Genomic DNA, 24874 nt, shown 5'->3' with positions numbered 1-24874 from the left:
GATATTAACCAGCAGTGGTCCCAGTACGGAGCCCTGAGGGACAGCACCTGCACAGGGGAACACATTCTGTCTAACTTTCACAAAATACAATTATGTACATGCAACTATTTTAGCTTAAATCAACAATATTCCACTTTGTGCAATAGAAAGTGCTTCTTGCATCCAATTCCTCCTTTTCTTTTTGGCGGAGGCTGCCCATTGCTGGGATCCCCATCCCTGGCGGGGTCTCAAAGCCGGGCAGAGGCGGCGCTCGGGGCTGTTTTCGCAGTGGATTCCTGCGATCCCCCTCCACTATCCCAGCTCTTTTCTGCCCCGGCCCCCTGCGCTGCGGCCGCGCTGCGGGGCGGGGCGCTTTGGGGACGCACAACTTCCGGCGCGCGGCGGGCGGGGGACGGTCACTTCCGGGGCGCTGCCGCGCGGGCCGAGCGGGGATGTCCCGGGTGCCGGTGGGGAAGGTGCTGCTGCGCAACGTGATCCGCCACACCGGCGCGCACAACAAGGTACGGGCTGCTGCCTGCCGCCCAGCGGGGACCGGGGAGCACCGGCCGGGGCCGCGGGGCGCCGCCGGGCGAGGCCTCCGGGGGCAGCCGAGCGGGGACCCCGGTGCCAGGGGTTGCCGTTGTCCCCGGCAGCGCCGGTCGCCTCTGAGCAGGATCCATAGGAGCATCGGTTGCCGCCAAGCAGGGTCTCCGGGAGCACCCGTCGGCTCTGTCTCCGGTGCACCGGTTGCCGCCGAGCAGGGTCCCCGGTGCCACTGGTCGCCTCTGTATGGAGTCCATAGGAGCACCGGTTGCTGCTGAGCGGGGTCCCTGGTGCCACTGGTCGCCTCTGCACAGGGTCCAAAGGAGCACCAGTTGCTGTGGAGTGGGGTCCCCAGTGCCACCAGTTATCGCTGCGCAGGGTACTTGGTGCCACCAGTTGCATTGGTTGCCACCAAGCAGGGTCCCCAGGAGTAGCGGTCACCTCTGTATGGGGTCCCTGGGAGCAGCGGTTGCCTCTGAGCGGGGTCCGCAGTGTCACTGGTTGCTGCCAAGTGGGGTCTCCAGCTGCTCTGGTCCCACCCTGGAGATGGGAATGCCAGAACAGTCTCATGGAGGGAAGAGACCTGGAACTGGTTCTGTTGTTGGTCACGGTTCAGATTCAGTCCTGGTTCCCATCGTGGGCAAGGAGAGCCTGGTATCCCGCAGGAAAATCTGCCCAAGGGAAAAACTGCGTTGTCCGGTTTCCGAGAGAATGAGGGTTTGACGCTGTAACCATAGCAAAGCTTTTAGTTTGGGTTTTTCCTGTTGTGCCGTGTGTGCATTTTGAATCTCATCAGGGAATTCGGGCTGTGTCACTGCGCTCAGAGAGCGTTTCAGTGCAAGACTGAAAAACCCCCTTACCTTGACCAAACTCTTTAATTGCATCCCTGGAAACGTTTAAAGGCAGGTTGGATGGGGCTTGGAGCCCCTGATCCAGTGGGAGATGTCCCTGCCTATGGCAGGGGATGCAGCTGGATGGGTTTTGAGGTCCCAACCCAAACCGTTCCATGATTCTATTATTCCTGACATAGTTCAGCAAGCATGGCTTATTTATTTCCTGTGTTTGTGGAATCGCTGATATACAACCTGGGCCAAACCACGTGGTGCTGTGGCACTGTAAAATCCTGGTTTGGCTCCTTTCTTCCAGGTGATGTTTGTATCCTGGATTCTCCCACAGTCTGTGTGTTTGGGCGGTAACAAATGACAAGGTTTGGAGCCAGAACAGCTGAGGCAGCAAAATCAGACACCCCACTAAGTGCTGTTATTCTCATTGCTTTGTTAGAGTGTGGCCATCAAGACAGTGTCTTCCTGCTTCCCTTGGTTATAGCTGGGGATAACGAGCTCTTCCAGTACAGTAGGGAAGCTCGATCTGAGTTTTGTCAGGGAGAGTGCTGAGCTAGGAGCTGATATCACCTTTCTGCAGTTTTCCTGATGTTACACTTGAGGGGTTTTTGTGTCTTTCAGATTCAGGAAGAGACAGAAATGTGGAAAATAAGGGAGTGGGAGAAGCAGACAGAGGAGACGTACTGGAAGAGGCAAAGCAGAATGCTGTCGGACACCTCCAGGTGGGTGATAGCCGTGGGGGGAGATAATTGCTTGACTCAGTGCCGAACCTTTCTGTGTTATCACACTTCCAGACCATTGTGTGATGAGTGTGTGTTTACAGTGTATGAAGACTACAGACAGGTTTATTTCCTCCTTAATGAGTCCCCGGAGAGAGGCCAGACCTGTGCTTAAGCCGGGCCTTTTATCTCTTTTTCTAGATGTGCACTTGTCAAAATAGAACACGGCTTAGGCCAGGCTCTCTGCAGCACCGGGGCGGGAACGGCGTGAAGGAGGTCTGTTGTGTCTGTGAAATCATTCAGTTGTGCTGGAGGAGCTCACAGGCCACAGGAAAATAGGGTGGGGCTTGGGGAAAGAGGGGGCTTATTGCCATGAAGACTTTTCAGAAGTGTGAATGTTGCAGGAAGTGGTTTGGTGTCTCAGGGAGAACACCTTGAGACTTGGGCCGAGCCCAGGGCTGCTGCCGGGTTTCAAGTGAGAAACGAAACTAGAGCCACAGGTGTGTGAGATAACTGAAACCTGTTGGTGCTTTCTGTGGATTTGGGGGTCTTTGTCCTGGTCCCTGATCCAATTGCAGCTCTAATAACTCAGTTCTACTTCAGTCTCACCTCTGCTGCTCTCACTGGCCTGTGCCTTGCTGCGTGCTGCTCATCTGCTCCTGCAGGCATTCCAGAGGAGGAGAACTGCACTGGCAAGGTGACTCCTTCCACTGATTTTCACTGCGAGCAGCTCTGTCATAGTTTTACTGTGCATGGAGGCTGCAGTGAGTTGTGAAAACCAGTGTTAGCTACTGAACGGCCTTTGTGAGAGCTGTTAACAATGCCCACCTGTTCAAGGGTAGCTGGTTTTTTTGCATAGACGGACACCCAGGACTCACTAATTTTTTGTTCCTCTTGCCGAACTAACTCCTTGCTTAGAACGTTTCTCCATCAGAGCTGACAGAACTGTTCTTTCTCTGCAGCAGTCGGATGCGCAGTGATGGCTTCGATGAGGAGGGCCACAGGGCTGACTGGAAAACAAAGAACTCACAATTCCTTGACCCTGTCGAAGATGATCTCCTTCGGGCCCGATCCTGGAACAAAAAGCTGTATGAATGTGAAGCCAACCTGCCAGACAGGTCTGTAGGGGGATGAATGTTCTGTGGTTATAACTGTAATTAAACCACCTTTCTGGGAGTCCTGTACCAAAAAGTCAGTACCTTTCTAAGTCCTGGCTGTCCCATCCCTGGAGGTGTTCAAGACCAGGTTGGATGGAGCTTGGAGCAAGTGGGATCCAGTGGGAGGTGTCCCTGCCCATGGCAGAGGGGGGAACTGGATGAGCTTTGTTGTCCCTTCCAACCCAAACCATTCCATGATTCTCTTTTCAGTATGTACCTCTCTAAAATAATGCCTGATCTCTTTTTGAGAGTGAATAAGTAGCATGCAAGAACTTTGGCAGTGTCACAGAATACCTAGTTTGAGTCCGTCTGTAGAGCTCCTAAGTCACAGCCGGCAGCAGAAGCTCACCCTAAGCATAGCAATAAGCTCAGTATTTATTACTTTGCCCAAGGAACTTGAAAAACCTTGGGGTATTCACTTTCGGGCTCTCTGGGGTTATTTAAAGAAATGTGAGTATGGTTTTCCCTGACGGAGACCAGCTCACAGGGACGCCTAAATCGACAGACGGACTACCGCTCTGGTGGCAAGTAGCAACATTTTATTCTTGTCGTGAGAAAGCAGGCTCTACAAGTTCTACAAACAAGGGTCTACATGTCTGTCCAGAGTTCACATAACATCCTTAACTAAATCTGCAGGTGTTCCTGGAGTGTATACATTTAGCTTGGGCCCTGGAATGGGGAGAAACACATTATACTGCCAAGAACCCCTGTGTCCGCATCCTCCCTTCCAGGAGGAGCGGCTTTTAATCTCAGCACAGTTTTCTGTTATCGACCCTTTCAGGCCCCACAGAACACTGCTCTCAAGGCCTCTGGCTTCATCATTCTGCTTTTGACCCTTTCAGGCCCTCAGAATGTATAATGGTTCTCCTCATTTCCCTAATTAGAAATGGAATAGAGACTGAGAACAAAGGCATGTTTAAACGTACCAACCACATCAGTCGTATTTCCTTCCCTCTCTGTTGGGAGGGTTCTGACAGCTCCCCTTCTCTCCTGTGTCAGCTCACGTTCACTCTGTGGCTCTGTCTTTTCACAGTCATGTTTTTCCCTTAACCCCCTTGTCTGTCTCTAATGGACGGCTCTTCTTCCTTGCAGGTGGGGTCACAGTGGCTATAAAGAGTTGTACCCAGAGGAATTTGATACGGATAGGTAAGGCAAGCAGGATTACCAACGTATCCACACTCTGTTTTCTGTCAGGTTATACAGGGAGTTGTACAAACTGGGGTTTAGGTTTTGATTGTAGACCAGCCTTGACCGCAAAGCAGCACATTTCAGTTACAGACACCCGCTGGAGAAAATCCAGCCCATTAATGCGGTTCCTCCTTGTCTGAGTCTTAGGAAGGGTTTCCATCTTTTATAGTAATGAGACCCCCAGCTTTAGCCTCAGTTATGGAAGTGCCGTGAATCTGGAACGGCTTTCTGGGCCAACCGAGATCCGGAGCAGGCGGAATCCACATCAGCTCAGTGTACACCCTCGCAGATATCAGCTCCGGGTTCTTCCTTCCCTTATAGCGCACCTGTATTTTCTGTGTTTCTCCTTATTTTGAGAATACAAATTCTTGCAGCATCCTGGAGACTGATGGATATCCTGGAGTGATATCCTGTAAAATAAGATCTTAGAATGAATTATTTTAAAACTACACTTATTAAACTACGCTTAACAGAGTTATCAAATGTCAGGCTTACAGACTGGAAGTAACTTGTTATGAATGAGATTTCATTGCTCGGTGGCTTTCAGAATGCATTCCTCTTGCTTCTGGCTCAAATATTTTGAGCAGGTGTATTAGTTAAGGTGTGGACCCAAGCTGTTAATAAGGAATTGAAACGACCACATCAGTCAAAGCAGCTGCTTCCCTGCTGCAGCCAAAGGAATCGATGGGCTTGTTTAAAACTCAGAGACAGAAAGGGCTCGGCTGCCTATCTGCTTCCTTTTGGTCATCCTTTGTTCTTTTTACAGTGACCAGCAAGAAGGAGACGAACAAAATGCTGTCAACGGGAAGAAGAAATCCCATCTGGGAAAGCACACGGCCCGGGAATCGCATAAACGGAAAAAGACAAAGAAATCGCACAAGAAGAAGCAAAAAAAGCGATCACACAAAAAACGAAAGAAAAAGAAAAAGGAGCAGGGGAGAACGTCATCAGATTCATCCCGGGAGAGCGAGTGCTCAGAAGAGGAGACTTCAAGCACCCGGAAAGGGAAACACAAGCGCAAGAAAAAGACCAGGAAAGTGCCTGCCAGGGAACCTACCTCGTCTTCTGGGCAGGAGAGTGACTTTTCTCATGCAAGCAGCTCATCCACCAGCAGCTCCGAGGACAGTGAATCTGAGGAGAAAAAAGAGAAACGGCCACCAAAAAAGAGAAAGAAACGAACCAATTCTGTGTCGGAAAGGGACAGCGAAGTAGCAGAGAAACGGAGCAAGAGGAAAAACCGGAAAGTGGCCCCTGATGAACAGTCAGAGGACAGCTCCGACGAGGACTGATGAGCTAGGCTGCAGCTGGGAAAGTGAGACAGAGGGCAGAGGCAGGTATTTATCTTTTAGCACTGCCCCACGGTTCACTTTGTTCCAACACTGTGGTTTCTATACATCCTGCCAGCCCATGGGGGAGAAACGGAGCCTCGGCGGCTGGCAGCAGGTGCTCCGCTGCTTTCCATTGACTTGCGATTCAGCGGCCGCGGGGAGCAGGCGCCTGTCTCACAGGCTGGCCGGTCCTGCCGAGTTTGAGTTCTTTCTCTGTGACCAGGTTGACATCTGATACACGAAGGTGTTTGAGGCTGTGTCTGCAGGAGGAAAGCAGGCACATCTGCACCGTTTTTATTTGGTTGGAAAAGAAGATTTTACAGATTGTGGTTTTTGGTTACCAAATCAATGACTGAGATTTGCAATAGGAGACGGGGGAGGCACAAAGTCTGATAATAGAGGGAATGTCACTGGATTTAACCCTGCAGTAGCTTTGTCTTCCTGTCCTCTGACAAAAGCTGCCCCGTGTGGTGTCTTATGGTCAGCAGGACAAAGATGGAAGCGTGAATATGCAGTGACTCCTTCCACAGCGATGGACAGCAGTGCATTCGCTTGTTGTAGCCTCTTCAAGCCCTGGCGTGGGCTGGCCGTTGTGTCTGCCTTTCCTTGTTCTCCTGAGGGGAATGCTGAAACCATTTGTGCCGACAGAGAAGCCTCGGTGGGTGTTGTGTTCTGTCTCTGGTCTGCCCAGTGTGTTACTGGGGAAACTGGTACCAGGCCGTTCTCCCTGCAGTGAGCAGCCAAGCCTTTTAACAAAATAAACAAATCCAGAGGTGTTTGATGCTTTTGTCACTGTTTGAGTAAAGCCCAGGGACACAGCACAGGCCAGAGAAGCCCAGGTGTCCATGTGCTCTCCCTGCATGGTCAGAGCAGGCTGTGGAGGGATTAGAGATGAAGTGAGGGAGGCTGGAGTGGGAATTAGCCGCTGGGAACTGTACTGTTTCAATGAGAGCATTGTGTGGCAGTGACGGAGCACAGCTCCAGCTTCAGGACACACCTGAACAAGTATGAGGCCCTGCACAAAACCACCTGAGGCTGTGCCTGTAACTCTTTTTATTTAACAAATTAAGAAAGTCTGATCACTTGATAGCAGTTCCCTTCTGAGCTGACCCAAAGCCACACACACCACTGCTGGCATCCTAAGCAATTCCGCAGGGCCTTTCCTGAGTGGTTGTTGAGAATCTCTGTCGGTTTTGCTTTCACATCTTCTAACAGCAGAAAATGGGCTCCTTTGAGCACTGGCTGGATCTTTGGGAACAGAGAGACAGGTCTGGCGAACGGGGTGGGTGCTGGAGCACAGGGATGTGATCAGCTAAAAAAATCCCCAAAGCACTGTGGGCCTGCACGGTGTCTCCACGTTCACTCACTGTTCAGTCTTGCCCACCAACATATTCCGACTGAGGCTAAGTAAACGCTTTTATGTGAACCTGCCTCCGCGTGTAGGGAGTGAAGCGATGGCGCTGAGCCTCATCTCGCTGCGACAGGTCAGAACACGTTCTGCACCCATCCCTTTGTCTCTCCCCCGCCCCCTCCTGGCTCCCAAGCGGTACGGTCAGTCCTGCGTTTTTGTGTCGGACCTCGCACACCGCCGGGGTCTGGTGGGAGACCAGCAAACTGTTGTTCATCCCTCTGTACACAAACAGCTTCCCGGGAGGGGTTCGGGCTCCTGCGGGTCCCCCGCCAGGCGGTGCCGGTGCCTCCGGACGCTCATTCTCCCCAGTTCGGGGCCATCGGGAAAAGCGCCCCCTCCACCGCTGGTTCCCAGCACGACCCGGGCGGGCGCCGCTCCCGGAAGCGGAAGATGCAGCGACTTCCGGTTCCGGAGCGGGCCGAGCGTCGTGCCCTTGGGCTGCCGCGGGGATGGCGGCGGCGCTGCTGAGGGCCGGGGGAGCGGCCCCGCGCGGTGAGAGCGGCGCGTCACCCCCCCCGCCGCGACTCCCGGCACCTTGACACCCCGGTGACACCCCCGACACCCCTGTCCCGATCCCCCCTGCCCCGGCACCCCCTCCCCGGCAGCCCAGCCCCAACCCCTCCACCCAGACACATCCGCACTCCGCCCCCGACGCACATCCCGCCCGGCATCCTCACCCTGGCACCCCGACCCCCCCTGTCCTGACACCCTGGCAGCCCTTCCCCAGCACCCTGGAACTCCCTGCCCTGGTACCCTGACATCCCAACACCCCAGCCAGCCCCTGCACCCCCATACATCCTGCCCTGATACCCCCAGCACCCCCTACCCCGACCCCCACCTTCCTAGCACCTCAACACATCCCCACCACCTCTCCTGATACCCCAGCACCCCCTGCCCAGTCCCACCTGCCCTGCACCCCGGCACTCCTTCCCTGGCACCCAAACAGCCCTGCCCCAACACCCCCACCTTGGCACCCCAACACATCCTCACCATCCCCCGGCACCCCAACACCTCACCCCGGTTGCCCAACACCCTCTCCCCAGCACTCCACACCCTGACACATCCCCCTCCTCTCCGGGGCAGGATCCTGCCCTCACACTCTGTCCTGTCCCCCCAGCTCTCCTCAGCAGGTCGTTGCTCTGTCGCCCCACTGTCCAGGCTGTTGCCACCCACCAGAGCGCTCCCGCCCAGCAGGGACACAGCGCACCGCAGAAGGGCCACGGTATGTCCCGGGGTGTGGAGGGCTTCAGGGGAGGCTCATTTTCTGTGTTGATGACACCAGGTCTGTATGCCAGTGCTGAGCCAGGGAATGGTTCCCCCAGGCCAGCCCAACAGCACTGTCTTTAAGTGCCAGTTGACCTGCGGCTTTCAGGGCAGCTGGGTTTTGAGGCAGGTGGGGGTGAGTGACGAGGGCAGGAAAGCCTGTGCTGCAGCTTTACTGGTGTTACCAGAAGCGTTACCGTCACCAGCAACAGAGCCATTTCCAGTCAATCTGCCCTGTGCTCCAGTGTGGTTTAAAACAAGGTATGCGAGGTCTGACACAGAATCCCAGGACTGACCGTATAGCTTGGGAGCCAAGAGCAGGAGGGGATAGACAAAGAGATGGGTACAGAACATGTTCTGACCTGTCACAGCGAGATGAAACTCAGCACAATCGCTTCACTCCGTACAAGTGGATGATTTCTCAAATAGAGAAATTTCCTTACCCTCAGTCAGAAAATGTTGGTGTGCGAGACTGAACAGTGAGTGAACATTGAGTTCTTGTGGAACTGAAGCAATCCACGATAGAAACTTTTCAATTATTGACTGAGGCTGACGGTGAAAAGATCCCAGAGATCCAGTTGGTGCTCAAAAAAGCCCATTTTTTGTCAGTAGAAGAAGTGAAAGCAAAACCCACAGAGATCCTCAACATCCTTTCAGGAAATGCCCTGCGGAATTGCTTTGGATGCTGGCAGCAGCGTGTGTGGCAGTGAGCCAGCTCAGAAGGGAACTGCTGTGAAGTTGGTCATATCTGATCTTAATTTGTTAAATAAAAAGAGTTAGAGCCTCAGTCTTGGGTTTTTGTGTTGGACCTTGTATGTGGCTGAAATGGCTCGAATTTGTAATCGACATTTGCAGTGTTGGTATTAAGCTTGTGGATGCTGCAGGGCTTTGGGCAGGACATGCTATCAGTGTTAAAAAAGTAAGTATTTGCTTGTTGACAGAGGTGCTTTTTGAGTGTGGAAAAAAGTCTTGAAATATTTTAAAAGAGATCGGTCAGAAGGTTTAATGTTTCTTATGGTTCGGTAGCAGTGGTGAAATGGAAACCTTGCAGTTGTGGCTTCTTCTGATTCCCTGAGGTTAATCTGGGCATGCTGATCCGCAGGCAGGGAGTGTTTGTTTTTTTAACTCCCTTTGCGGTAAGACTACACAGAGGTGATGAAAGAACTCGGCTGAGACTGAGCTTTGAGCTGTCAGTTGTGCAATTAAATATGAGAAATGTTGTGACTAGAGCATACAGATGTTCTGTAGTCATTACAGCGCGACTAAGAAGTGGGAAGGGTGATGAAACACTTTTTAAAGAAATTGGCTTAAACACAGCTAAGCCGTTTCCTTCTTCTCTGGTCTGGAATTCACGTTAAGAACAGAGTTCCTGCATGTGCCGTGAAGCGCTCTTGGCCGTGGGGTTCTACAGGGATGGCTTATCCATCTTTGTTTGTTCACCTGTTGAGCTTCTGCTCCTTTGTAGTAGCAGCAGCAGAGGGAAGAGTATTTAAAATTCACCTTTTATATCTGTTCTGCAGCATTAATGCAAAGGCATCTTGGTTTGCTTGGATGGAAGCTTAGCGATCAGGTTGGGGAGAACACGGAATCACGTGGTGCGGATCAGGGTAGGTTTTCTGTTTTGAAGGTTACAGAATTTCGAATGAGCTCTCTTTACAGGAGGTTCCAAGGCTGCGTCTCTGCACTGGACAGGGGAGCGAGCTGTCAGCGTCCTCCTGCTGGGTCTCCTGCCGGCAGCCTACCTGTACCCTGGCCCCGCCATGGACTATTCCCTGGCTGCAGCCCTCACTGTGCATGGACACTGGTAAGCGCAGCAGGTCCCTCCAAATCAGGAGTAAAGTCTGGTTGTTGGGATTGCTCCGAGCCCAAGGGCTTAGATTTGTGTGTGGCTAGAAATCTCCCAGCTGCTTTCCTAGGAGATTCCTGGCAGTGGAGCAGTCTGTGTTGGAATGGCTTCCCTGGGTGGCATTTTGTGTCAGTGCCCGCTCGTTTGATTATTCGGTGAATGTCTGTTGCTGACAGAAGCGTCAGGATTGTTCGTGTTGGAAATTCCTTTTCCATAAGCAGTGTGGGGATTTCCGCTGTGAGAAAAACATCTCAATGCTTATGTGTGGCTCTGCCAGTAATTTCCATCAGGGCAGATTCCTCTGCTGCTTCTGTGGGTTTTTGTTCTCTTTTTAAGCTGGGAAGTTCCTCCAGTATTAAACTCCTGTCTTGCAAAATGTTCTTAAAATCCTAATGCTGCCCCTACATAGGAAAATTCTCCTCTTGGGCTTCCATAGGTATTTGGTGCTTTAAAATGTATATCCTATAATTTTAAATGTGTCTTTAAAAAAAGAAAGATGGTCTGCTTGCCATAAATGTTAGTGTGATTGCCCTGACAGCTCAGATAATGCCTCCAGTAGCCGATCAGAAACTGCAGAGGAGTATTTTGTATATTTTTCAGGGAGTTTCTTTCACGTTTCGCTATGCTTTTTTCTTAGGAATTCTTGTTCTAAAATATGTTGCTAGCAGTGCTTCAGATATGTAGGTGGTTATCAGTCCAAACACACACCTATTGGAGACTCACTCATGATACCTGAGGCCGTGTTTATCTCCTACTGGTTTTGCTGATGTGTAATAAAGATTCCTCTGCCCAGTGGAGCTGCCACGTGGTGAGCTGAGTGGTGTGTCTGGCACATCAGCTATTTCTCACCAGTTCCCTGCCTTGTTCTCAGGGTCACTACTCTTTCCCCACAAGGACTTCGTGGGAATTAATTTGTGTGCTGTAAAGTCACACACTGTTTTTTCTGAGAGGTCTCGGCACTGCTCGGTCTGATTGTGCAGCACAAAGGAAGGATCTCGTACAAATCCCTTACAGCCCTGCAGCTGAGGGGCAGCCTGGGAATCCCACGCTCGAGGTACATTATTTATCTGCGCTTTGGAAAGTTCCAGGTGTGGGTAAGGAAGTATTCAAGCTGGAAGGATATGTCCTTTGATTTCTTTTCCTCACTCCATAAAGTTGGATACGCTGCCTGCTGTTCCTTGGGGACAAGTTATACAGATTGTGTTGTTTGGAAGAGCTCAACACCGAGCTCAGCACTCTCTTTCCTCGGTACCATTAAGAAAACTCTGAGCCATTGTGTGTATTTCTTTAATACAGTGTGTGGAACGATATTTGGTTGTATTTTAATGCAAATAAAGATGTGTCTTCTTTTTGACTGCGTTCTTTGGGAAAGATTGATGACAGCAGGTGAAAAAAAACGATGTGTTTGAGCCATCCTAGCAGAATGCTCCCTGGGTGGATTTCAGTAAGGAATGATTTTCCCTAATTGCAGCTTTTTTCTCCCTCTTATTCCTTAGGGGCCTCGGACAGGTGATAACTGACTATGTGCATGGAGAGACACCCATTAAAGTGGCCAACACGGGGCTGTACGTGCTGTCAGCCGTTACCTTCGCTGGCCTCTGCTACTTCAACTACCACGATGTTGGCATCTGCAAGGCCGTTGCCATGCTCTGGAGCCTCTGAGAGCGGCCGAGTCCCTGGCAAACACCGTTATCCGCCGCTGCCTCTGCTTCATCGTTACCAACTTGTTTAATGCAAAACGAATCAATAACCATGGGTTCATAGTGAGTACGTCTTGCAGCAAGCTCAGAGCTGTCTTTTAGAAATGAGCAGCAACCAGCAGTGTAAATGTTAGTAAGGAAGAAGTAGATTTAAAGAGGGTAACGTCCAGGTGAGAGGGAATTGATTTAAGCTGCACTGTAAATTGGGAGGAATTAATGGCCTCGCTGACAGACTTACGTAGCTGAAGGTCACTTTCCTGGAATGGCGGCTTTAGTGAGTGTTTCTCTAAAATAACTGTTGTTTAGTTTCCTATTTTGTAAAACAAACTTGACTTGCAGAAAATGGGACTCTTATTTTTGACATCGCAACAACTGAGCTGAACGCACGGCACCCTGTAACGCTTTGGACCCTGAGAACTGATGTAAAAAAGGGAATACTTTTTTCTTAATCCATACAATAAAGAATTTACAGAAATTGTGTGTGTGTGTGTGTCTGTCCTTCGGAATGATTTTTATGACTCGTGGTTTACTTAAAATGTTTTCTCTGCAGGGAGGAGTTTTCTTTTCTAAAATCAAGTTCAAATACAAATTCATACCATTGCATTGCTGTTACTCTGCATCTCTTTATTTAGGCTGTATGAAATCTTTTTATGAATGTGCATTGTCCTTGATACAGAGGTGACACGGAGGTGGCTCAATACAAGAGTATTGAGTGTGTCCTTTAGGAAACAGCAGTGGCTGACTTAGAAGAAAAAGACTTTTGCAGATTGCTTTTTGGAGCCATAAATAGTACAGGGCTTTCATAGCTTCCCTGGAACCTCTATGTTCATCCGCAACAGTTTTGGGTGTTGGTTTTCTAAATGAACACTGGTACGGGCTTTGCTGTGTGACTGGAAAGAGAGCAAACCTGCCATTTCTCTCATAGTGACTGAGGCAGCATTTGTCTCTGTGTCTTGAGGCTTTAGAGGATTTCGGAGGGGAAAGATAAGATTCTGGTTTTCATCTCTCTTCTCTCCTTTATCTTTTTTGACTTTAACAGTAGTACGTAGTGGTTAACTGTTTCCATGTTCTAATGGCACATCTGTGATACTATTAACAGTAAGAGGAAGAGAATAATCTGTTCCCAGTAGTCTGATTATGCAATAAGCAGAAAGAATAAGTTGCTGTTTGAATTCTACAGGATTTCCTGAATTGATTTCATTCTTTAAAAGTCTGGATTGGAAGTTGTCTTTACTTGCTTATTCCTATAACCCAGGGAAACACTGTGTAGCTGGCTGCTTTTGTTCTGCTAATCTTGTGGTCAGAGTTGAGGTGGCTGCTTCAGTCTGATGCGATATGATTGAGATATCGGTGGAACGTTTGTTGTTGTCCCCTAGTGAGGATGATCCCAATGTCTGAGTTGTCAGTGAGTGCCTCTGAAGTCTGGGCACCTGCCACAGAAAGTGTTTGATGTCTTCTGTGAGACCAATAGGAGGTGCAGCTGTATGTGGTGTTTGTCTCTTTGAGATACCTTGTGTGAAAAAGGAGTTCTAGAAGACCTCCAAGAGTGCAAGTCCAGAACTGCAGTATTACGGCCTGGCAGCTCATCGTGGTTTTGAGGCAAGAATTAAGTGGTGATGACCACAGCTTTCTCTGAGTCACATGTGTTTCTCAGCCCTGTTGAGATTAAACGAGTTCCCTGTAACTACTACTAACTTTGTTCTTAATTTTCTGAAGCCATCTGGTCTAATCCCACTTTTGAACATTCATTGGGCATATAGAGCTGGAACTCAGCCCTGCTGAGTGTCCGGATGTGTTAAAGACACCCCCGAGTTTAAGCCCCTGCAGCCCTTGGCAGTGGCTGTGCCTGGTTCTAAGCCACTGGTTCCTTACTGCCTCCTGCAGCAGCTCGGGAGGCGAACCTAGGAGAAAGGCTGAGGAGATTGGGGATATCACTGCTGTTTCACCTCTGTGCTTTTGTTAAAGCTCCTGAAGTCATAGTTTTGTTGTTTACCAAACCAAGCCTTGAGACTTGTCTTATCCCCCAGGTTTGAGGGGTTTCCTCCATTCCATGACAGAAACCTTGGTGTCCTGTGGTTACTTCTCCCCACATGGGCTATGAGAGCCGGACCAGCGGCTCTGCCTGGCAAAGCCAAGACCCAGGACCTCACCTGCAGCCACTCTTTGCATTCCCTGCCTGGAGGTGGAACAGAAAAGGAACAGTGACGCTTACAGAGGCTGCCCAGAGAGGTGGTGGAGTCCCCATCCCTGGATGGGTTTAAAAGACAGACAGATGGAGTGCTAAGAGATGGTTTAGTAGTGGACACAGACAGTTGGACTTGATCTCAAAGGTCTTTTCCAACCAAGTGATTCTATGAGAAGAAAAGAATAATATATCCCATATTCATTTCCTCCAGATGAAATATTCAGGGTGCAATACATTCGTTTTAGGTTTGGTGAAATCCAGTGCTTCCTCAGCTCTGAATGTGAAATGGAGTTCACTGCTTGACCCCAACGTGTTGTCACAGCTGGGTCCATACGGCAGCCAGCCAGAGCTGCAGGTGTTCCAAACTGTCAGAAGGACAAATGTCAGTGTCATTTCATCGGTAGTCTACAATTTATTGATAATTTTAAAAGCCTTTACATAAAAGCATCATTTTTTTAATTTATTTTTTTCCTTGGCCCCCTGAGGACAAATAGCTTTATTAGGTCTTTATTGTTTAGGAAAGCTGGCAGTTTTCTAGGCAAAGATCTCCAGTAAGTTAAAAATTGTCTGTTGTTTCTACTTCAGCTGATGGTGAGAGCATCACTGTGTAACCAAGACTGACGAAGGTGCTCAGGAAACAATCTTGATGCAAAGAAGTCAGCTCAAAACTGCTTATTGACCAGGTACGTGCTCTGTTCATGATATCCATTATTTTAAGCACTTTTCTCTCACGCCCCGAAATAGGTCTACATCTCTGAGACAATCTGAAGGAAATGCTGTTGGATAAACAGGCAGGAAAGGTTTTAGTGGTCAAACTTATGCAGAACATGCAATGTCTTGTTTCTTTCCTATTTAATTCTCTTTTCTTCTGTCGGACTGGAAAACCACCTGTTTCTTTTTGCCAAGAATTTTGATTTCTTTTTGTAAGATGCTCACTTCTGCACTGACATGCGGTAGCTAAAACATACAGCTGGCTTGCCTCGGGTGAAGAAAGAATAAGGTTTCATGTACAAAGATGCCAAAATACATTTTAAGACTGGTCAAATGTGTCACAGGTTGTGACTCATTCTGACTCAAATTAGAAAGTTATCTTTGTGGTTTCATCCACTTCATCTTCTCTTGGCAGTTTCTTTAGGATTAGTTTTCTTAAGCAGCCTTCTTCCTCAAAGGCCAAAAACATTCCTTTTTCTAGGGAGTATTCAAACTTAAACGCTCTGGAGCAACAGGAGGTAAATGGTTTTTGGAAGAAGATTACATTACTTTTTCCAGGAATGTCTTTGGGAACTTCTCCTTCCTGAGAAAGGCAAAGGGAACGGGTTAGTCCAGCACAAGAGCTGACACTTGTGTTTCAGCTCACATATATTTGAATTCTTAATTTTGCCTATACTCTTCATACATGTGAGGTATGGAAAGCAGCCTTACCCTGAATCGAACTATCATTTTTCCACATTCTTTCTCACAGCACATGTAATAATTTTTATCTTCTACCTGGATGCTGAATGCGACGGGCATTCCTGCGTAAATTGTGGTGGTTTTGTAATAGTGAATATTGAAGTGCATTCCATGGCCTAGAGAGAAATTGTTTATTGTTAATAGTCTGCTCAGGAGGGAGCTGCAACGACTTAACCCTGTTATGTTTTACGATTCCACCTGCAACTGCTGTCTTCCCTGGATACTTTTCCTGATAACAGAGCCATAACTTGAATTTTTATGACTGCTGCTAGCATGTATTTGACTTTCTGCAAACCTTTAATGACCAAGATTTTGAATTTGCAAGAAAGCATGTGGGATTACCTGTTAGTACAAGTAGGATCTTCCAATTCTCCTGCATGCATGCATCAAGTGAGAATAGGAATTGTAAACAGTCATCTGCAAATCATATTCTATCTGTATCTATGTGATTATAAATAAATATGTTCAGTAAATACAGTTCTGAAGAAGTCACTGAGGTCCCCCAAACAATCAAAGAGCCAAAACTGTAAGTACATTGTTAATTGCTGCTGTTAGAAGAAAGGAAGGGCTTTTGGTGCTAAATATATTGCCTGTTTAAACCTAGACGTGTTCTTTGTAATCCAACACACACAGAGTGAAACAAAAAGGGATTAAGAGTTTAGTTTGTGATTGAAGCTACCAAAAATCTTAGCAGCCTGTTTCTGTCTGGCCTATCCTGCAGGCCTCAGTCTAACACAGGAATCTAATCCATTGCCAATGCACAAGATAAAAAAGTTCAGCTCTCTCAGCTTAGCTTTATTCTTACGAATGAAGTTTTAAGTCTTTACTCATCCTTTAGAGTCAGTGACTGCAAAGAACAAAAGCACATCTGGATTAAAGAAATGGTGTGATGGGTACAGCATCTATCTGGAAACTGGGTACCAGCTTTCATCTCCTGATCTGTCACATCTTCAAACGCTGCCACGTTTAAATCTGGGCGAACCACAAGCAACTGGCTGTTTACATTGCGAAGGAATCCGTTGAGAATTTTCTCTTTACAAAAAGCATCGCATTCCAGCCCTGCAGAAAAATTAAGCAGAGAGGGTCAAATATTTTAGCTGTAATCTCCTCGGATCTTGACAGTTCACTACAGGCTTGATCTTATTTTTAAGGATGCCAGGTGAAATAGGTTCTTGGAATGACAACATCAAACAAAGAGCAGGCTATGTCATTCTGTCCACACCTAGCTTGTAGCAATCCAGGCAAGATAGAAGGGTTTCCAAGCACACAGCAGGCTGGACATATAAGCAAGAGAAGCTCCCATATCTGTTAAAGAGAATTCAGAAGCAGCACTTTTCTCTTTTGCCTGAAAATTAGAGTTGTATTAAAAGCTCTTTCTGTTAGGGCAGCCACTACCCTGTACTTCGGGGGGGGAAATAAAGCAACCTCAGCTTCAGAAGGAGGAGGTGAGCTGTAGTTTTTTTTTTTTACAGTAGCTGTTACCCGTTTGAAAACTTTGTTCTCCAAGGCACACAAAGCGTTTGGGGGTTGCTGAGTGTGAGCACGTTAGTCCAGGTAAAATTGCTAATGAGTTAATAAATGATGAGCTTTCAGCTTACCATCATCATCTGGGTTCCAAGTGAGCAATGAAAAAAAAGAAAAGAAAAAACAACATTAAGTGCTGCCCCCACAAAAGAAACCACTCTCTACCCTTTTTTGCTCTGCAAGATTGGAAGCCTGCCAGCCGCCTACAAATTTCCAGTTGTACTCCCCAGTGCCACCAACTCACCCAGCTGAGCTGTTCTGCCTACAGACTGCGTTTGTGAGCCTAACAGACTCAACAGATTATGAAACCACCAGTCATTCCAGAACTGGAGTTACCACCAAACCAAGAGGCATACAAAATATTTTAGGGTTACTGAAGGGTGAGGTCTGTTTAAGCCTATCAACAAGGAATAACTGGCATGCAAATTCTTATTTTCATCAGCACCTTCATTCTATGTGAGCAAAAGGACAAGAAGCAATCATTTCAAAGGGCTTCTAAAGAGGAGACTGATTCCTAGCTAACTTTATCCTATCAGATTGGAAGTTATCTGCTTCTTCCCAGTCCACCCCACAGTGTTAAAACCCTTCTGAGTGTCCCTTACGGGAATATATTGTATGAAGCAACAAATGTTCCACTGACTCAGATAACTTGGCTAACAATATCTCAAACTGAAGCTTGTGGGAAAATAAAGTGAAATCAGACTGATACAGGAATTGTTTTAAGCAGTATTCAAACAGGAGATGTTATTAAACACCGAAGGTGTTCAGTGATAATACGGTTTTGACCTGTTAACATGCTACGAGTGCTGACTCAGACTCTTTCTGCAGTGAACAGCCCAGCTCCACACTCTAAGAACTCTTGTTCTGCTAATTGTGCGGGCGTTGTAACTGCTTTAAGGATTGCTCAGGTAACACAGGAAGAAAACCCAGGATTCCCCAAAATAGGATGCCAGCACAAGGAAAGGACTCAACAGTAGATCAGCTTTTGGTCTTCCGTGTGGAAAGAACACACAGCATGTCTCTCTCAGCAGTGGAGAGTAATTACCTGCAAAGTAAAGGCAGAAATTGTCTCCGAGTTGTACAGCGCACATAAGAATCTCTTCACTACACATCTTTGCTCTGCCAGAAGTACGTGGAGAGGAGCCAGAGTTAAGAACAGGGCTTCTTACTCTGTAAGGCAAGGGAGATGTTGGGTTAGTTCTCTTCTAGCGTACAATGCTGTAATAGGGCTGGCATGTTTCACTACCTGTTGAAAAATTGCTTATTTAAGTGATTGTTCTCCTCCGTTGCCTGTTGTCATGTGTTAGAATAATAAGCAATGTCAACATAAGTAAATAACCACACACATCAGCCTTAGGGACTGGGGTGGGGGGGGGTGGGAATCACAGCAATTTCCTTGTCCCTCCAGTAAAACAATTCGAGGAATGTATTTCAGGGTGATTTTTTTCTCATCCTGTTTTTCATATGGTCTGTAGTTCTAGCTGGTCTGCGTGGAACAGATGCCCAGGTTCACAGCATAGGACTACATCTTCAGTTTCCAGACACACCTCTCCGAGCCTTCAAAACGAAATGCCACACCACCAAACAGTACATGACTCATGGCATAGTAAACCAAGAAGTCAAGCACTCCTCTGCTGTTGTAAAAGAGAGAGGAAGGACTTGATGGTAAAGGACTAAGGATAATGCAGCTCTTCATTTAACAGGTAAAGCACTATTTTACCTCGGGCTCAGGAAGAGCTGTGGGTCCCAGGGATGCCCTCCATCACCAGCCCTGCTGGTCCCACAGCAGGATGTCCCACCCACGTTGCAAAGAGCAAGCATCTCAGATGCTTGCTGTGCTGGCTGGGTTTCTCCACTCTGCCCCAGCCCCTGACACCCCCCTTATGCCGTTCACTTGGAAAGCAACCCTCTCCCACTCCCTGCTCCCCTTTCCCTGCCCACTCTGGTACCTGGGGCACGGAGCCAAGAGCCAAGCAGTGGCTGAGTCCCGTCACAAGTGGCTGAGGCTGTCCCGGGGTGGCTGTCACAGCTCTGGCACCTCCATGCGTTCCTACGGACTGGGAGGAAGGCGGTGGCTGTCGGAGTAACCGAGGGAGGGAGGGTTGGCAGCAGCTTGCATCACCGTATAACAAAAAAAGCCGACTGACCAAAGTGCAGAGGAAATTAGGGCTCTTTCCTAAGATATCTGTCTACGTCTGCAATTATTCTGTGGCACTTCCCTTCCTCAGTGGAGAAAGCAAGTCATGCAAATCTGAGGTTACTTTTTGCCACTCCCTTCATCTCACACAGATGTCGTCAGAGGACAGTGTTTCGTGTCTACCCCAGCATGTCGCCGTCCCTTTGCTTGGTCCCTAAAGCCTTAAGAACCAGTTTTGAAACGGGTACCAATTGTCAGCACCCAGACTTCTCCTTCTCCACACACTTGCAGATTGCCTGTAAACACCACATCTGCCTTGGGGAAACCAGCTGAAAATGCTTTGCGTGTATCCAGTTCTTTACAACAATAATAGCAAGGAATGGGAGATCTAACACACACACAACACCAAATAAGACTGTGCTTGTAACTCTTTTTATTTAACATATTAAGAAGATCAGATATGACCACCTTCACGGCAGTTCCCTTCTGAGCTGGCTCACTGCCCCACACGCTGCTGCCAGGATCCAAAGCAATTCTGCAGGGCATTTCCTGAAAGGATGTTGAGGTTCTCCATCAATTTTTCTTTCGCATCTTCTACTGACAAAAAAATGGTTCCTTTGGGCACCAACTGGATCTCTGGGATCTTTTCACTGTCAGCCTCAGTCAATAATTGAAAAGTTTCTATTGTGTATTTCTTCAGTTTCACAAGAACTCAATGTTCACTCGTTGTTCTGTCTCACACACCAACATTTTCTGGCTGAGGGTAAGGAAACTTCTCTATTTGAACTCGCGTCCACTTATACGGAGCAAAGCGATCGAGCTGAGCCTCATCACGCTGTGACAGGTTAGAACATGTTCTGTACCCATCTCTTTGTCTCTCCCCTCTGACGTTTCACTGACGTTATGACAAGCAAAAGCTGTGTGTGCTACAAGAATTGATCTTTCTTTAAAGTTGTTGGAAGAAACTAATGAAATTGATTTAGAAGCATTTTAAAAGGCAGAATTCACCAACAGCATAAAACCTTCTATTTCTCACAGACAAATTAAAATACATTTTTGGCAGCAACTGCTTTCAGAGAAATACTATATATCCCTTTTTACAGACACTCACACTGACTGAATTCGAATGAGACAGCAATGTTATATCATCCTCTTCCACCTTCCCATTTTGTTACATGGCATTTAGTAAGTGTGTGGAGTTGTGTTTGCCTAAACCAGTACACCAGAGAGAGATCCTAATTTGATTCAAACAGCTAGACTTAGCTGGTTCCTATAAAAACCTATCATTCTGCTGTTCCTTTTGCTACTTTATTTGAATGGTTGGTTCTCACAGGAAAAAAAAGTCTGTATCTTTCTAAATTTAACTGACTTCTGGTTCCAGTCACCCATTTCTGTGCATTCTCCTGGTAGCCATTTCGTAACAAATTTCCTGGCCAAGAAGGACGATCAAATTGCTTCTTGCCCTTTTTAAATTCAAATAAACAGCTTCAGTCCTTTAAGTTTCCACCTATGAATACTTTTCTTCAGCTTCAAGATAGTAATCACGTCCCTCTTCTTCTCTCCCATGGACTTTTAAGATTTTCTGAAAATGTGGGCACTGGTGCTTTATTAAGGGGAGTTCCCATTGCGGTGAATTGCTTGCATTTCTTGTTCCCGGATGCTTAGCTTTTCATTTCACCTCAAAAAAATATCCTTTTAAAAATGAGTTAATGCTGTAATTATTATTGTTTAGCCTTTTTTTTTTTTTTCTCATTAAGTTTAAATTTACATTCAGATCGCTAGTGAAATATTAAATAATACTGTACCAGGTAGCAAAATTTGTGCAAAACTACCTAAAGCAATACCAACACTGTTTATTTTGTATTAACAGCTGGCACTAATATCTTTTGCCGTATGACATCCTATACAAAACTATCAAGAAGGAAAGTTTGGTCTTTCTTGTCAGCCTTTGAGATCCTAAAATTCAATTACACCTTTCAGCACTTTGAATAAATGGAATTTTTTTCTCTTAGTCTGTACATATTGAGATTTATAAGGACCAGGTTCTAACTCAAAACAATAGCTTCTATTGTAAGTTTTAAGCTTTCATTTTTTTCCTGGCATTTTAATATCTCTAAACTTAAAGGAACTGGAAATACTTTTCAAGTAATGGCTTATAAATTTTTTGTTTAGTTTTGGTCTGAGCTTTCTCCATAGACTGCCACACCCACAAGGCACTGATAGTGGTAAAACAATTCAGATATTTAATTTATTTTAATTCAAGGGGTCTGTCAATAAAAATATCTCAATGTAGTCGTGGTAACTCAATCAGTTAAACGCTTTAAGAATATTTTCTTAGCATATTCTTTCAGATCCATTTCTTAACGTTTAGATAATATTCTTAATAATGATCTCACTATTTCTTGAGAATTTAATGCTATGGAGGCATATTGTTTCTATTTTGGGGAAGTATTTATTTCTTGTTCTTTCAGCGGTTTCACTTCTTGTCCCCAGTTTTGACTTTCAGAGCCTGTTCGGATAACGTACGTAAGATTAAAAGTCTTTCTTACAGGAGGTTAAGATTCTTCCATCTCTTAAAATCGAAATTTAAGATGCCAAAGAGCCCCGAGTAAAAATTTCCCTTACTCCCATGTAACTTCAGATCTGGAAATTATTTTCTTCCCTGTAGCGAAAGAAGCCAGGATTTGGGAAAGGAGTAACTTGACATAGTGTTTATCTTTTTTGGCTCACAACCGGAGGTGTAATTCCAAAAGAACGCTCCCGAATCACCGTGTCTTCTTCCCGCTGTCTGCAAACCACCTCTCCTGGCTGAGTCATTTCTCAGTGAAGCCGAACCCAGCTCACCTAGGGAAGCAGCGCACGATGTGAGGAAAATGCAATCTTATTTTCCATTGTTCAGGAAAAAAAGGTTACTATGAGCAGTTGTCTGATTTTAGGGGCGTTATTCATTCTGGTCACCGGATTCTCTTAGATTGTTTGATTTTAGGGTCATTATTTATTTTGGGGACAGGAATCCCTCAGATATTGTCTCATATTAGGGGTGTAATTAATTTTGGTCACCGGATTCTCTTAGATTGTTTGATTTTAGGGTCATTATTATTTTTGGCGACCGGAATCTCTCAGATTGTCTGATTTTAGGGTCATTATTATTTTTGGTGACAGGAATCCCTCAGACCGCCTAAAGTTAGGAGCTTTATTAATTTTGGTGACAGAAATGCCTCAGATTTCAATAGTTCGTGGCTTGTGTTTTGGAACGGATCCATCTGACGTTTCGCTGTCATTCCCAGACCGCGATTGGACCCGCCACAGGTCCTTCGGAGATGGAATCTGACAGGAATTTTTCTCCCAACGTGGAGATGTGGTGCTTAGGGGACACATTTCAGTGGTGGCTTTGGGTTTACGGTTGGGCCTCTCTGATCATTTCCAACCTCAAGGACCCTGATTCACCTCACAGCTGTGGGGTCCTCACCTCCCTGGGGCTGCCAAGGAGAGGGCTGAGGGGGTCCCACCACCTCCTGCCCTCCTGCAGCTGCCCCAGGGCGGGCTCCATCCTGGGCTCCCCATCCTGGGCCGTGAGGAGGTGCCCCCCCCCCCCGCCCCCGCCATTACAGGCTGTAAGGCAGCCATTACAGGCTGCAAGGAGGGGAGAAGTCCTGGGTGAGTGGGAAGCACAAATCCCTTTAGCACTGGCTTTAGATCCCCGAGTCTGGCTTTAAAGCACCCTACACCCCTTCTGAGAACCCCAGCATGGCCTGACACCGAAAATGCCAGCAAATAAACTCTCTTAGAACTCCTTTTAGAAAGCCCTTTATCAGGGCAACATGAGGGAGCGATCTCCAGCCATCGTGTGCAGCCAGACAAGAGCTGGTTACAAAATGTATTTCCCACCTGCAAATGTATAAATTCTCCCAGAAATCTTATGCATGTTCTTTGACTTTCCAAGGACTGTTTTTGATGTTAATATGAGCTTCACAGCAGTCAAATCTCTCGCTAATTTGGAGCTTTGGAGCCGTCTCTGTATCTGACCTTGCACTTGAGATAGGGAAAGGCTGCAAACAGAGGTGATTATAGGAAAAGACACCTCTGTTCAGCACAGATCACACAGAACACAAGATGTAACAGTGTCTGGAAAAACACTACTTGAAAAAAAACGTGTTAAAAAAAACAACCATGCTGTCCGAGGGACATTCTGTCTAACTTTCAAAAAAATACAGTTACTTGGATGAACTTAACTCTTCTTTAGCTTCAATCAAAATATTCCACTTTTTGTAATAGCTAACTACTTTTTGTATCAGCCCTGGGTTGGCCCTGGGAACCGAGGTCTCCAGCTCCCGATTTGTGTTCCAGCCGTGCTGGGAGGCTCTGCCTCTCCCCATTGAGGAGGAGAGCGCCTTTCCAAGGCTGCAGAGGTGCTGGTACAGGTTGTACACATCTGTATAGAGTTATATTTTCCAGTTGCACAAGGTACCCTCTTACCAAATACCACGTACTTTTTTTTTTATCAGGCAACGATGACCAGCAACACAGAAAAATCTCATGAAAATTGGAGTAAACGTAAAAGAGAGACAGAGGTGAGCAGGGCTATGTGTGGAAAGGGCCAGGAGATTCAATGTCCTTCTCTGGCACCGTTGTGTCCCTGTTGAGGAGAGAGGGCAGTGAGATCTCTCCCAGTTTATGCAGGCTGGGAGAAGCACAAATGCTTTCATTGTATGACGCTCCAAGGTTTTTATTAGTGTTTGAAGACCAACGGACCTGGGTATGAGCTGCGCCACACCTATGTTCTCACGGGACGTGTCCCTGCCCATCGCAGAGGGTCTTAAACTAGATGATCTCTAAGGTCCCTTCCCACCCAAACTCTTCTATGATTTTATGATCCTATGTACGACATCTTGAGAGTGAGCTTCTGAAATACACCAGCTTCAACTGATAGAAGCAAAGACATTAAGCTGGTGCTTCCCACCCACTCTTACCGTTTGCGTGTTTCTCACCTGCTGCCCTGGTTCACGTGCTTCCCACCTACACCCTTTTGCTTGTGTGTTTTCTACCCACTCCCCTAGTTCATGTGCTTCCCATCTGCTCCCTTGTTTGCCTGCTTCCCACCCCCTTCCTAGATGACATGGATGGTGTTGGTGCTGTGAAGCCAACAGCACTTCTGCTTTCTCTGAAAATAGCCTCTCAAGATCTTTTTAAAACCTTTCTTTTTCAGCCAAACACTACCCGTGCTTGTTTTGTAACTCTGTCTCTAAGCTTGTTTTAAGTCCTAGAACCTGTAATTTTATTTTTTTTAATGTGCTTTGTTATTAGAATGAAGCTTCAGAAAATCCTCAGTTGATCTCCATTGACAAAACGGATTTGGCTTCTTCTGAGGGCTTGCAGTCCCTTTACAAACCTGAACCACTGGAAAAAGTTATAAATGGTGATGTATTAAATATACTGAAAGCAATTTATGTAATTACCTAATCCGATGTTGAGATGACAATTCATTCAAATGTTTAAATAAGATTTCTTTTTTTCTTTTAACAGAGATGAACAAAGAAATTATGAACCTGCTTTCAAAATACGCTCATATTTTAAGGTAAGTTAAACTTACCCTACTCATA

The 24874-nt window shown here is 46.9% G+C and overlaps 4 protein-coding genes across 4 annotated transcripts in view; 3 read left to right on the top strand and 1 right to left on the bottom strand.

The window, feature by feature from the left end:
• The first annotated feature begins 281 nt into the window (after positions 1-281).
• NKAPD1 (NKAP domain containing 1) lies at positions 282-7363 on the top strand. The gene is made up of 5 exons (XM_054086900.1): positions 282-500; positions 1986-2086; positions 3046-3201; positions 4333-4386; positions 5195-7363. Exons 1-5 carry the CDS (start codon positions 432-434, stop codon positions 5715-5717), a joined length of 903 nt encoding a protein of 300 aa, XP_053942875.1. The 5' UTR covers positions 282-431; the 3' UTR covers positions 5718-7363.
• Positions 7364-7503: 140 nt separating this feature from the next.
• Positions 7504-12454, top strand: SDHD (succinate dehydrogenase complex subunit D). The gene is made up of 4 exons (XM_054086901.1): positions 7504-7659; positions 8285-8389; positions 10090-10234; positions 11773-12454. Exons 1-4 carry the CDS (start codon positions 7617-7619, stop codon positions 11936-11938), a joined length of 459 nt encoding a protein of 152 aa, XP_053942876.1. The 5' UTR covers positions 7504-7616; the 3' UTR covers positions 11939-12454.
• Positions 12455-14548: 2094 nt separating this feature from the next.
• The window catches only part of IL18 (interleukin 18), a 16639-nt gene continuing 6313 nt past the window's right edge, over positions 14549-24874 (bottom strand). The window contains exons 2-7 of the mRNA XM_054087039.1: positions 19087-19212; positions 18183-18307; positions 17212-17220; positions 16535-16672; positions 15584-15729; positions 14549-15455 (exon numbers count right to left, since the gene is read on the bottom strand). Of these exons, the coding sequence (XP_053943014.1) occupies positions 15240-15455; positions 15584-15729; positions 16535-16672; positions 17212-17220; positions 18183-18249 (576 nt within the window). The 5' untranslated portion in view covers positions 18250-18307; positions 19087-19212 and the 3' untranslated portion in view covers positions 14549-15239. The remainder of the gene's footprint in view (positions 15456-15583; positions 15730-16534; positions 16673-17211; positions 17221-18182; positions 18308-19086; positions 19213-24874) is intronic.
• The window catches only part of TEX12 (testis expressed 12), a 7854-nt gene continuing 2459 nt past the window's right edge, over positions 19480-24874 (top strand). Inside the window, exons 1-4 of the mRNA XM_009569906.2 lie at positions 19480-20118; positions 23780-23845; positions 24579-24690; positions 24798-24849. Of these exons, the coding sequence (XP_009568201.2) occupies positions 23786-23845; positions 24579-24690; positions 24798-24849 (224 nt within the window). The 5' untranslated portion in view covers positions 19480-20118; positions 23780-23785. The remainder of the gene's footprint in view (positions 20119-23779; positions 23846-24578; positions 24691-24797; positions 24850-24874) is intronic.

Source organism: Cuculus canorus, chromosome 23 (genome assembly GCF_017976375.1).
Source record: "Cuculus canorus isolate bCucCan1 chromosome 23, bCucCan1.pri, whole genome shotgun sequence".
Taxonomy (NCBI): domain Eukaryota; kingdom Metazoa; phylum Chordata; class Aves; order Cuculiformes; family Cuculidae; genus Cuculus; species Cuculus canorus.
This window is presented reverse-complemented; position numbering and strand designations above follow the sequence as displayed.

What these genes read in the sequence shown, in the direction of transcription:
- NKAPD1 (XM_054086900.1), top strand. Translation starts at nt 432, where the DNA reads ATGTCCCGGGTGCCGGTGGGGAAGGTGCTGCTGCGCAACGTGATCCGC. An exon ending in ACACCGGCGCGCACAACAAG is followed by an intron (nt 501 to 1,985) that starts GTACGGGCTGCT and finishes TGTGTCTTTCAG; the next exon opens with ATTCAGGAAGAGACAGAAAT. An exon ending in GAGGAATTTGATACGGATAG is followed by an intron (nt 4,387 to 5,194) that starts GTAAGGCAAGCA and finishes TTCTTTTTACAG; the next exon opens with TGACCAGCAAGAAGGAGACG.
- SDHD (XM_054086901.1), top strand. Translation starts at nt 7,617, where the DNA reads ATGGCGGCGGCGCTGCTGAGGGCCGGGGGAGCGGCCCCGCGCG. An exon ending in CGCACCGCAGAAGGGCCACG is followed by an intron (nt 8,390 to 10,089) that starts GTATGTCCCGGG and finishes CTCTCTTTACAG; the next exon opens with GAGGTTCCAAGGCTGCGTCT. An exon ending in CTCACTGTGCATGGACACTG is followed by an intron (nt 10,235 to 11,772) that starts GTAAGCGCAGCA and finishes CTTATTCCTTAG; the next exon opens with GGGCCTCGGACAGGTGATAA.